At 36.1% G+C, this 13,284-nt stretch overlaps 1 protein-coding gene across 4 annotated transcripts in view; it reads left to right on the top strand.

Moving 5' to 3' along the window:
- Positions 1–13,284, top strand: part of LOC120534138 (voltage-dependent calcium channel subunit alpha-2/delta-1) — a 690,895-nt gene that overhangs the window by 654,022 nt on the left and 23,589 nt on the right. For all 4 annotated transcript variants that reach the window (XM_039761461.1, XM_039761460.1, XM_039761459.1 and 1 more), the window contains 2 exons: positions 10,244–10,330; positions 12,314–12,381. In XM_039761461.1, the coding sequence (XP_039617395.1) occupies positions 10,244–10,330; positions 12,314–12,381 (155 nt within the window). The remainder of the gene's footprint in view (positions 1–10,243; positions 10,331–12,313; positions 12,382–13,284) is intronic.

Raw genomic sequence — 13,284 nt, 5'->3', positions numbered from 1 at the left:
TTAATTATGACATCGTACAACTCTTTTCAGAAAGTATGAATTGTAAAATTGTTAGATGGCTTTGTACCAGCGCTGTCGTGATTGATTCTTTTGCCTCCTTGTGCAAGGCTGCCTAGTTCAAATCTTGGCCCAGGCACTGTCAATGCCGAGTTTGTACGTTTTTTTATTTTTGGGGTTCACCTCCCAGAATTAAATGACATGATGTTAGCTTAAATTGTAGCTCTAAATTAGGCAGTTAGTCAATTTAACCTGCATTTGGTCCAGAGCTGGTTGTAGTCTTGACTCCAAAACAGCCACTGAACAGTTTTTGTCAGTTTTTTGTAACATTTATATAAGCGCAGTTAGACATTTGGCCATTTATTTATCCGATTTTGACTGCCTGGTTTAACCAGATCCTAAAACGGAGCCAATAAATGTGAGCCTGTACTCTACCTCTGGAATCTGACTATCAACCACTTAAAGAACGTTCTAAAGAACTGCAGAATAACATACATTTTTATTTACTCTGTTGGCTCATTAATGTGACATTTTTATATTGAAATACATAGTGTGCAGGCAATTGTATATATATATATATATATATATATATATATATATATATATATATATATATATATATATATATATATATATATATATGTTTGTTTTTTTACTGACTTCCACTGCTGGTAAGAGCTTTGTAGTCTTTATGGCATAGCAATAAAGCAACTAAATGTAAGAGCGGTCCAACCAGATCTTAAACATTCTGGCAAACTAGAGTAACTGACTAATATTTAGAAATATCAGATTGTCATTGGAGCATGGGGCACACATACTAAACCAGCAGATGAACCGTTCTAAGAGTAACTGAAAAGGCACAATTAACAATACCCTGTCAAAATAGCCCCCTAATCTGTGTTATTTGCATATTCTCCCTGGATCTGCTTATGGTTCTTCTAGGAACTGCAATTTCCTGCCACATATATATATACAATCCAGGAAAGATTCATTTCTACCTTAGGCCATATACTGATGCGTGATACATTGTAGCTCCTTGTGATTCTTTCTTGGAATAAATATATGGTCTTTTAAACTGTAAAGAACATGAATCCGTCCCTAACACTGACTCAATTTGTGACCCTGACTGAGCCACATGAATGAATAGCACCTAATCATCAAAATACAAAAACACACTGGTAATTGAATTTAGGAATGATGTTCACTATGGAAAGGCTGGCTTTGTATGCCATTGTGAAAATCTTAGTATCAAATAAAACTGAAACATTCCTAAGAACTATCTTTTGTATCTAATACATTGTTGATCTCTTTTGTTGCATTGTTGTGATATATAATGCCTTTTACGTTGAGCATTGTGCTATAATACTTTACATAAACTTTATAATACAAATAACAGAAACACCAATTTATTTTTGCAATTGCAGCCCAGGCAGGTAAAATTCCTAGTTCAAGGCATTAGGAATCAAGATATGTGAGTAAAAGCCAACATTTTGTGTGTTAAGGAGCTTTTTTTGTCTCCACATAAAATAAATGCACTTACAGTCTGGGCCACTTTCAAACAATTCTGTTAGCAAAACTAGCAGGTCTGTAATTTACAAATGAGCAGCCAGATAGCAAAGCCTATATTACAAGAAATGTTGACTGCAGCCAAGACCTTAGTGACTAAGAAGAACAAGAAATGGCAGTGCCGCACAAAACTATGGATGGTGGTGGTAGAAAGTGCAGTAAGACATTTTTAGGGTTTAAGTAATAAAAGTTGTAGTACTACGGTGTTATACCGTGTTGCCATTTTGAATGTAGTGAGAAGTCAAGCAAACTACTAACTAAAAGGATTACAATATGCAAGCTTTCGAGGTAACTCAGGCCCCTTCTTCAGGTATGATGTAATGGAACTCCAGTTTCTGTATTACAAACTAGAAAGTTTGTAGTTTTTAGGGTTCTAAAGCTGTCAGTTTTCATTGCCATAATGTTTTGCATGTAAGACTTTGCAAAAATAAAATCTTCTAGTAGTATCCTGGCATAAGCCTGAGTCAAAACCTCCCTCTAATAGCCATCTAGAGGAAACACCAACATGAGGTACTGTATCTTTGTAGCCTTTGTCACTTAACATCCCATTATTTAAACTGCATTAATGCCATTCTCCGTTAGACACATTTTTCACATTAAGCAGCTGTATATAGAATTCACTATGAAAGATATTCACTATATGAAAACTTATTCCGACTGAGTCCAGAGATGTTTCACTTTGCACAGAAAATGCTATCCACTTTTAATTTCCATTTTTGCTATTCAACTCACCTAATATATCAAGTATTTTTTCAATGTGGTGTGTTGCTCAAGCTCTTTTGAACACATTGGCCTTTTTTCAATGTTGGACTCTGCTGAATCAGAGAAAAATCCCACCGCCAACTATGCCAATGTCTTTAAAATAAGTAATTTGAGTAGCTAAAACCAAACACATTAAGAAACCTTCTTATTAAGCAGTTTTAGGTTTCAAATGTGCACTGGGTATTTCTGATTTTTCTGACAATTTTCCATCAAGCTCCTTTGAGTATATGCATTAAAATGCATTTTATGAGCTTTTCAAAGACCAAACTCCAGATTTAACTTTCTTCAGTTTGGTCTTGCCTGTTCTTTATCCAGCATGCAGGTTGTATTCCTATAGATATTCACCAGAGGCCCAGGCACTTAATGCAGGTTTAGTAGGCTTTAGCTACCTGTCACTCTTTATTATCTAAATGCCAAATCTCTGGCAGTAGTCACAAAATAAAAGGAGTTTTCATTTTGCACCCACTTTAGCTAAATTAAAAGAACATTCCCAATGCAAAGAATTAAAATTATACATACTGTATCTGAGGCAGGTATTCTGCAACTGGTTATGGATTGCATTGGCTGTTTATACAAGTGAAAGTGGTTGCAGATAACTGGCTTGACTAATCTGAGGTCTCGTATGTAAACCATTCTTTCTTGCCAGAACAAATAAAGATTATGCTTAAGGGCATCTCAGTGACTAAGCCATAAAAGCATTATGTGTAGCCATAATAGAGAGGCTGTGAGGTCAGGGAATTTCCAGCTGTACTTCTTTTAAAAGCTTTCAGCTGGAGCACTTTTGGGTGGTTGTGTAGTTCCTAGGAGTTGTCCAAGGAAGCACCATTAGAAACTAACAGAAAGAGCAGTACTCATTTTTATACAGCACCTCCTGTACTGAAGAATCATCTCAGCCTTCACATTTTGTCCAGTCTTCTTTATTAGTGTCTTTCACATTGTCATGTTGGTTGACTAAGCCAATAACTCTTTAAAAATGAAAACTGATTATGCTATACAGTACATCTTAAAATCTATACAAACCTTAAATTAAAATTGTGCAATGGGATTGACACATTTTGGCAAAATATCTTATGTAAAGCACAAACCTTAGATAGTTAATGTATTCAGTTACTCTACAGCATTTGAAAGAAGACCTCTCCATTAATCACCCATTTCAGAAAGCTAGTAACTAATAAACATCTGCTCTTCTGCATATTCTGGATAGTTGTTAGGTGTTTTACTGTTGTATGCCCCTACCTAGTTGATAATTACTTCGTCAGCTTAGTGTCATGTTTCAGTTCTTCAATTGATCTTTAATGAGGGTAGTCAGGTTCAGTAGTTTCTGTTATTTTTATGCTCTTTCTACGATTACTTTTATTTATTTATTTTTGCTTATCACATTCCATTCCTTAGCTGGTCATCATCTTCTGTCCCAGGGATCTTAAATGACTGTAAACTTATGACATTGCTGGCAAGTGACAGAATGGGCAGAGTAACCTGAGTCGGTGTGTGATGTAAGGTGACCATTTCCCATATATAAGGAGGCCTGGAAGCATGTTAATATAATTAGGATTCTTAATACTGGTAAAGATTTTAGAGGACGTTTTTGGTCCATCATTATTTAGTTGAGTGTTGAGTTATTCAGGGAGCCACATACAGCTAATAATGTTTAATCTTCAATAAGTAGTCTATTTTTTTTCATGCCAGCAATAGGGCATGTCTTGACTTTTAATACCATGTGCTGTTAACTTCATTTGTCTTTGTTTGTACAAGTCCCCGGAGGTTATGCTCAAGCTTTATAACATACTGGTGGGGCCTCATGCATAAACGGTGCGTACGCACAAAAATGCTGTGTATGCCCATTTCCACACTCACATCACGATGTATAAAAACTAAACTTGGCGTAAAGCCATGCACATTTCACGTCAGTTCAAACCATGGTGTACGCAAGTTTTCAGCTTGGTTTTGCAAACTGGCAACACCCAATGTCAAAGGGAAGCTACTGTCCCTGTGTGGTTTCCCTTTATTTTTTAGAATCCATGACGCAGCTTTATCAAATACACTGTGTGACAGACATCCAGGAAACTTGCCCCACCGGGATGCCACGAGAAGAGAAGGTCCAGGAGAAGGGCAGTATCTTCCCTGGAATGTAAGAGGGCAGCCACCCTGGATTGTATGGTGGGCATGGACCTGGGGAGCTCAACCCTGTGAAGCGACGTGATCACCGCCATGGTATGCCTGGGCAGCTCCGGAACTGGGATATGCAGCACTCCCACCACACCCAGAAGTGCTGCCAGAAGAGGAGCTGAACTCGCTAGGGGAACTTCCGCCACACCCGAAAGTGCTGCCGGATGTTAATTGAGGAGCACCTGGAGCACTTCCGGGTGCTGTATAAAAAAGATTGCATCACTGCACTTGGGAGGCCAGAGTCGGGTGGATGTGGACAGAGCTTGCAAGAGAGGAGTGGGGGCAGCAAAGAGAGAAAGAAGTCTAAAGGACTGTTTTGATGGTGATTAGTGCACTGTGTTATTGTGTGGTGCAAATGTGTTTTGGGACATTCTGCGTCTGCCTGTTTGTGTCCGGGTCAGAACTTTCTACAACTGACATTAATCGCATATTGTTTATTAGTTTAAGGCATCTGATTGTAATCAATACCATAGCTGCTTTAGCGTTATTACTCTCAGTGCACCACTCAGAGTATTTTAACCCACTGTATCTGAGTGTAGAATCACAGCTTTACAGCAGCTGATCGGACAGAGGATTATCAGGATACAGCATTTAGCACATGCAGCCTCAGCCATGCACACAGTCCATTTGAACTTCTCCCATACGGCAAATGCTTCAGAGCCTTTCCTGTAGGGACCTCACAGTTCAGAAGAAATTTCATCCCAAGAGCTCTAAACACACTTAATCAGTCCATCAAGTAGTCCTGAACAGGCCTAGAACTGCTTATACTTATAAGTACAATCACCTCACTGTAAACTTGCATTACAGTTGTAATATTGTACAACCTGAGCCATTTTATGAACCATTTCACTATCTGCACTGTATGTACATGTATATTGTACTTATGCTTTCATATTGTATATTTGTCATTGTTTTTTATCTTATTATTATTATTACTGTTATTTTATCATTTTATAGGAAAATAAGTTTATGGAGGATTTGTATATTGAATCTCATTGTACCATACAATAACAATAAAGGAATTCAATTCAATTCAATAGAAGAAAGCAGATATTTACAGATGATGACAACTGGCTTCTAAGTCAATTTAGATTTCCAATAGCTATCTTCTTGGAGCTTGTGATATCATTTTTAAGATGAAATGCAGTAACGTATGTATATTGCATTATACAGATAAATTTTAACTTTATTTAAATATTGTATATTAAATACATGGGCATAGTGAACAGCGGTAGCGATGAGCTGGCTCCCGTTCAGGGATTGTTTCTGCCTCGTGCTATATACTAGCTGGGACTGGCGCAACCCCGGATAGACAGATGGATGGAATAGTTAAATATATACTACAAAGACATTTCAATGTTCTTTAAAAGTTTTCAAGAATCGGCATTCTAAGCTTACAGATGGCTTAACATCTATTACAGAGCTGATTGTGTGGTGATTGGGTACTTGAAGAAAGAAAAGGAAGGACAGAAATTGGGAGTTAGTACGTTATTTAATTGAGGGTCACGCACGGCGCAGCAAGCATCTTGCGAGAGGCAGGAACAATCTCTGGATGGGGCACCAGCTTGTCACTACCACTATGCCACTGTGCCCCCATGTTTAATACATGCTTTAGTTCCTATCATCATGAAAATTACATCAAGTATACATCTTAGTATTTAAATTATCTGGAGAGCTGTAATATCATGAATGTAATGTATTCTGTGTCCTGTCGGTGTAAGAGAAAGCCTGTTTAAGAAGCACATAGTGATTAACACACAGAGTACATAGAAGAACACATAGAATACGAAGTATTTAACATGCTACTTTAGTTATGATGGGATTTGAGAAACTAGTAAATTAAACGATTTTAAGATGAAGTTTATGATGTTCTACTTTAATGTCAAAATAAACTACATGATTAAAGTGGAAATTTCGAGATTAAAGGTGACATTTTGACAATATGTCAAAATCATTTCCACTGTGTCCCTGTTTTTTTCCTTTTCCTTGTACTCTAATACGCTTCCATATGATATTCAGATGGTGGGATATGGCTCGCCTTTTCACGCTGACTTTGATATCTAACGACTGTTTTTTTATTTAGGGCAGTATGCGACTTTCTGAACTTGAACTTTTGAGTTTCTCCACTACTCTATGTCACTCAATCAATTTTCTTCTGTTGTTTATACCACAGCTTAAACCACGAAATAGTATGTTTTTTTGTCTCCATTTGGTATTGTCTGAAATTCTTCTATTTTCCCCGTGCTTTTTGCCATTGTCTTTTCACACAATGCTGAATTTAAGGGTCTTTTATGTTAATTTGCACGTTAAAAGAGGAGTAATTCTGGGAGGAGTAGGAGTTGGGTGGCAGGTGCATGCATGTGCATTACATTTTACGCTGACCAGGATTTATGAAGTGGAAAAACATGGAAGTTGATGTATGCACAGTATGCATCTGAATTTTTTTTTGTGTGTACGCATATTGCTCTTTTTGTCCGTACACCATGTTTTAGTGTGAATTCTACGCATGGCATTATACATGAGGCCCCTGGAGTACTGTGCGCAGTTTTGGTCTCCAGGTTACAAAAAGGACAGTAGAGTGATTAGGCTGATTCCAGTGCTACAGGGGTTGAATTATGAAGAAAGATTAAAAGAGGACTTTAAATTTAAAATTATGAAGGGAGGTTCATTAAGAACAGGGGAACACAGTTGGAAACTTGTTAAGAGTAAATTTCGCACAAACATTAGGAAGTTTTTCTTTACACAGAAAACCACTGACACCAGGAATAAGCTGCTAAGAAGTGTGGTAGACAGTAGGACTTTAGAGACCTTTAAAACTCACAAAATCAATCAAGTGGATAGGACTGGTAATCTTTGTTGGGCTGAGTGGTATGTTCTCATCTACTGTAGATTGTTCTAACGTTTAAATATGCAGCATTAGTTCTTTTCCTGTCATTACATCAACACAGTATCATTTTTTGTACATATCCATATTTATACTTGTATACCTGCTGGTCAGAAAGCGATGAAGGTTTTGCTTCCTGCCCTATGACCTAACCGTGTATGTCCTAAAGTCTTATTTAAAATGATGATTAAAAGTGTTTCCTTAAAACACCGCATAATTATAATCCAGTTTTCTATAACCTGAATAATCTTAGGGAGTAACCTAATTGAACAGGACTACTGAAAACAATTATAAAACTTGTATTAATTGTAAATAACATTTATTATTCTTGATGTACCTCACAGGTGTTCAGATTGACAGACTAATGTTGCACAGCATGTGGAATGTTTAGTTATTTAAAAGTTAAAGAATTCTAAACAAATGATTTCCATTCATTTACTGAACCTGTCTAAATTTGCAGGGTGGGAGAGGCAAGTTATTTCCCTAAACATTTCTGAGTTTTTATCCTTGCAAAGTAGGCAGGTAACAGATGTCACCAGGAGGCAATATAGTATAGTTCTTTACAACTCTTGCCTGAAACCATATAGGTGAAGGTGCAAATACCACGTTTGTCTTCTCAAAAACCACTTACTGAATCCTACATATGCAGTAAGTACTTTTGTAAGCTGTACCCATAATCAAAGATGTGAAATAAGGCTGTTTTAGGTTGATTGTGACAGACTGGTACAATTTAAACATTTGTGAATAAATAGAATAAAAGCTATTAAATTGGCTGTGCATATGTGAATAAGTGCTTTGAGTTTTTGCTGTACAAGTCACAATGCAAAACATAACATTTATAAGTCATTAGTAATCTTAATTATAAAAAGTTGGAGTTGGAGATGAAAGGTTTATTTGTGGGCAAGTGCTTGCTGGATAAAGAGGGAGGAATAGGAGAGTTAAAGGGTCCAGGAGTGCTGTTAAATTGTGAAAATTTGCATCGGCAGTGACAATGTTACCATCATGCTTGTGTAGAAAGGGCAGCACTGCCAAGGGGTGATAAACCCTGTATATGAACTGAATTTCTTTAAAAGTCAAAAGGCAGGAACCTTAGTAAAGAAGAATTTAAGTTGCAACACATGATGTGATAGATAGATAGATAGATAGATAGATAGATAGATAGATAGATAGATAGATAGATAGATAGATAGATAGATAGATAGATAGATAGATAGATAGATAGATAGATTTTGGGATTTGACATATGAGAATTCCATTTCTGACATGGAATTAAATTAACAAAGTTTTTTTTTTGTTATCATACTTTTCTTTGTTTATCTGACAGCATTTGGAATTTGTCACTTGAAACATGAACTCTTTCATCCTGCTGATTATGTCATGGCAGTGATCGCACTGTGTGTTATTCCTCAGTAAATAAAAATTTCAAGAATTTTCATTGTTAGCTAACTTATTTTTCAATTCGGCCCTAGCATGAGGTTTGTGCTCTGGTTTTTGACTTTGGTTTTGCACCATTTTGAGTATATGTGTTTTAAAATATACTTAGCACTTATTTCACCTTCTTGTTGTATAGCTGTTTCCCAATATTGGTTTTCTCAGGCACTGCATCATATTTTGAATTTATATTTATTATTAAATGAATATTCCACCTAAAAATTATATTACTTTTATGTAATGTAGTTTGTAGTGATGGTTAAGAAAAAAAAATAATCTCATGTTTTCAAGATTAACAGAGATAACAATGTTTTTAATAGAATGAGAACTTATGGTGATCAATGTTGGACAACAGCAAACAATATCAAAAAGAACCCATGAAAAAATCTCATATTACTTTTGTTATATAATCCAAATGTTAAGTCCTCCAGTCTTATGGTCACAACATGTAAAACGTATGCATTTTGTGCTAAAATATTGTTAAATAAGTACCTCTGGAAAATGAAAGTATTCCACAAACAGGAATTTTGTTCACACAGGATTGCCATTTTAAAGTGAAGGCCCTGCTCTCTCCCTAATTCATTGGTCAAATTCAAAAGTGTACTCTTTCTTGCCCACATAGTTTAAGAGCTTTAGATTTCCCAGTGTCTGACTTTTCCTTTTGTTCTTCTTATTTTAGTTCTTTAATTAATAATTTGGTTGCAATGAGTGTTTAACATTACAGATCTCTAGTTTTGATTTTGGCATTGATTAATGATTCCTCTCCTTGTCATCCCCATTTCTTAGACAGCCTTTCTGTGTGTAAGGTGTAAAAGGCTCCTGATTACCATCTTGTCCTTTGAATTCTGCTGGCCTGGCTATTTTTGATCACTCGGTTTTTACTCTCCTCTTTGCCTGACTAAGTCATCAGTTTGTGATTCATCTTGTGGTCTTTCAGCATTCACTATAATCCTCAGAGACATATTGTGCCTCAAAACAGGCATAGATAGATAGATAGATGGATAGATAGATAGATAGATAGATAGATAGATAGATAGATAGATAGATAGATAGATAGATAGATAGATAGATAGATAGATAGATAGATGGCACCCTGTTTAAATGTAGTTTAGGTGGGTAAGTCCAAACTAATAGACTGGAGTCAACTACCTTTTTCAAGATTATTTCTGAAAAGTTCAAATATAATTTATGTTTATAATAATGACGTCTAATGATCTACTATCCATTGTTCGGTTTTTCATTTTTTAGTGAAACCATCAGATAATCAACCTTTACTTAACACAGCTTTCTGAGCCTTACTATCTTAGGCTTCATAACTGTGATTAAAAGTTAAAGCTCAAGTAAATTAAGTGTTCCAGAAGAAGAATGACAATACCAGCTTTGGAGTGCAACAGAGCAGAATACATTTCAATTCAATATATATTATTTTTATTTCAGGAACTGGTGGGAGTGGATATGAATCCGGAATTATGGTGAGCAGAGCAGTGGAAATTACCATTGATGGTAAACTTCTAAAGCCTGCAGGTGCGTTTATTGCATTTTATTGTGAGGACCTTGTAGAATGTTAATGAGTATACGGGGGGATGCTTTCACTTCACTTCACTTCACTTCGTTTGTATATGCTTTTCTTGGAAATGGCCTTGGTAGGTATAAACATGCTAAGCTAGACAGACTAAGCAAGACTGTTCACAACAAAATTTTCCATTTTCAGAATGTCTGGGATTTGCACTTTTGTCTTCTATCAGCCAGCAATACTTCTTACACACTGAGGAGAAGGCACCAGGAGCATCCTAGCTATATACCCAAACAACTTCAATTGGCTCCTTTTGATCTAGAGAAACAGTGACTCTTCTCATAGATCCCATCATATTTCTAAGCTGTTCACCCTATCACAATAAGTCCTGCATCCTTTCTCAAGAACCTCATTTATTTTAGCATTAATCCTCTAATTGGAAGTGACAAACCCATGTAATCTTTTTTATAGTCACGAAAAGTAAACAGTTTGTATGATATTTTGAAATATTGGAAGATGAACTAATATTTGACGTATTTTGAAAAGGGATTATTTAGGTAGGTTGGGGAATCTAAAAAATTACCATTTATGGTATCAGATAATCTGACCTTTCCTTGTATTCATAGGCATCAGTTTTTTTTCTGGTGACCTCTGATCGATCAGTAGTCACTGGTAGGATGCTCACATAGATGCGCACTTCCTACAAGGGCTGCTAGAACTTACGATGCATCCCTTGAAAAGTAAGCAGAAAAGATATAATTTTATTGAGAGCAAATGCCAACAAGAGTCAAGCCAAAATATTTAGTAGAAAAATGACACTTTTCTGTCATTTTAGTTTTGTTTGTGCATTTACTCAGCTTGTCTGTAAATGCACTATATTATAATACCAGTGCCCATTTTACTAGTCTGTTTCATTCAAGTCCCCCACCCATGTTAACATCAGACAATTTTTAAGATTGATTTCACATAATTTGGAAGTGTGCATAAAAATTCATGCACTCTGATAAACTGCTGCCAATGCCAACAACTCTCCCTAAGGCACTAATGATGCTTTTGATAAGTGTGCGAGACGCAGGATGCAGGTGGCTAACATAAAAAAAAAACCTCAGCTGACAGCACCAAAGTCAATCCGCTTGCAATAACAAGTCAGACAGGCCTTTTAAGCCAGCTGGCTTCTGTTTTGTTCAGTCGGATGCCTGTGTCATGCAAGGCAGATTTCCATCAGTTACAGGGCTCTGGGGAGAACACTGTTTTCAAAGAGAAAATGAAGTATGGAACATTTTACTATGTTTCTTTATCTCTACTAGATGCCACTTTCATTTCTCAGTCCATCTCAGTCTTTTATCACATTGGTCTTGAACCCTACAGAACTTGGATGTAACTGTTCGCAAGGTTCTAAAGTAAAACCTTTGATTTGATTATTCTTATACTCCAATCACAGGTTATAGTAAAGTGATCCATTCTACTACTGATCTATTAATTACCTCAGCCTCTCCTCATATGGTGTGAGATCTGTCTGTGTGTAGCTCTGTATGAACTGGTGGAATTTTAACTGGAATCTGTAGTAGGATGTTATGATGTTCTGGTTAAATGGAAGTTATATTGATCATTATTTTTTATCTATTAAAATAAAGGTATGATGCTTGGATTATTTCCACAGAACTAATGAAATTGCAAACATTTGGTTTCAATGAATATTCAATGAATATTGCAACATTTGGTGAAATATGCTATTGTAATAGTTGACGTTGTCTACAGTTTGTAAACACTCAAGGAGAATAATAAAATTCTATAGACATGCCTAGTAGCCAAGAACCTGGATTTAATTATTCATTAAAACCCATTTTTTAAATTTCTGACCTAGATTTTTTTTTTTTTCCTTTATTCCTAACAATGGAAACTATTCCTTTTACTGGTGAATATGTTGTTGTTTTTCTCCTAATCCATTACACTCCTCATTATGTGGGTTTTTTCCTTGTTTCCACATTTAACAGTGGTTGGAGTAAAGATTAATGTAACCAGCTGGATGGAAAACTTCACAAAAGCAACAATAAGAACTGATGTAAGAAATTATTTTTTTAATCATTTTACCACATTTGTCAATATTGGTAAATGATATTGTTATGAATTTTCCTTGAATTTTTTACTCCCTATATTGGTAGAACAAGAACCATGAACTGTTGTTATAAGAACAAACAAACCTTATTTAAATACTTTCTGTAAAATGGAGGATTGGGTACTCTTTCAGGACACTCAAGAAAACATTTTAAGGGACACAAATTACCGCTTACAAAAACTACTTAAGGATTCACAGATATCTTAAAATAAAATTCAGCCCAACACCCTTAATCCACATTTTCCATGTCTTATCAAATCAGTTTCAATATATGATTAGTTCTTTTTGGCACATTATTTAATGTATTAAAAGGATACTACTACCAATTTTAAAGAATAAGGGGATGTGCAAAGCTGTAGTAACTACAGAGAGATAAAGCTGATGAGCAATAGCATGAAGTTATGGGAGAGAGTAGCAAAATCTAGATTAAGAAGGAAAGTGATGATTAGTGAGCAGCAGTATGGTTTCATGCTGGGAAAGAGCATCACAGATGCGATGTTTGCTCTGAGGGTGTTAATGGGGAAGTATAGAGAAGGCCAGAAAGTGTTGCATTGTGTCTTTGTGAACCTGGAGAAAGCATATGACAGGGTGCCTCAAGAGGAGTTGTGGTATTGTATGAGGAAGTCGGGAGTGGCAGAGAAGTATGTAAGAGTTGTACAGGATATGTACAAGGGAAGTGTGGCAGTAGTGGGGTCTGCTGTAGGAGTGACAAATACATTCAAGGTGGAGGTAGGATTACATCAGGAATTGGCTCCGAGCTTTTTGTTATATGCAATGGTGATGGACATAGTCCCCATGGACTATGATGTTTGCTGAAGATATTGTGATCTGTAGTGAGAGTAGTGATCA

This window comes from Polypterus senegalus, chromosome 8 (genome assembly GCF_016835505.1).
Source record: "Polypterus senegalus isolate Bchr_013 chromosome 8, ASM1683550v1, whole genome shotgun sequence".
Taxonomy (NCBI): domain Eukaryota; kingdom Metazoa; phylum Chordata; class Cladistia; order Polypteriformes; family Polypteridae; genus Polypterus; species Polypterus senegalus.
This window is presented reverse-complemented; position numbering and strand designations above follow the sequence as displayed.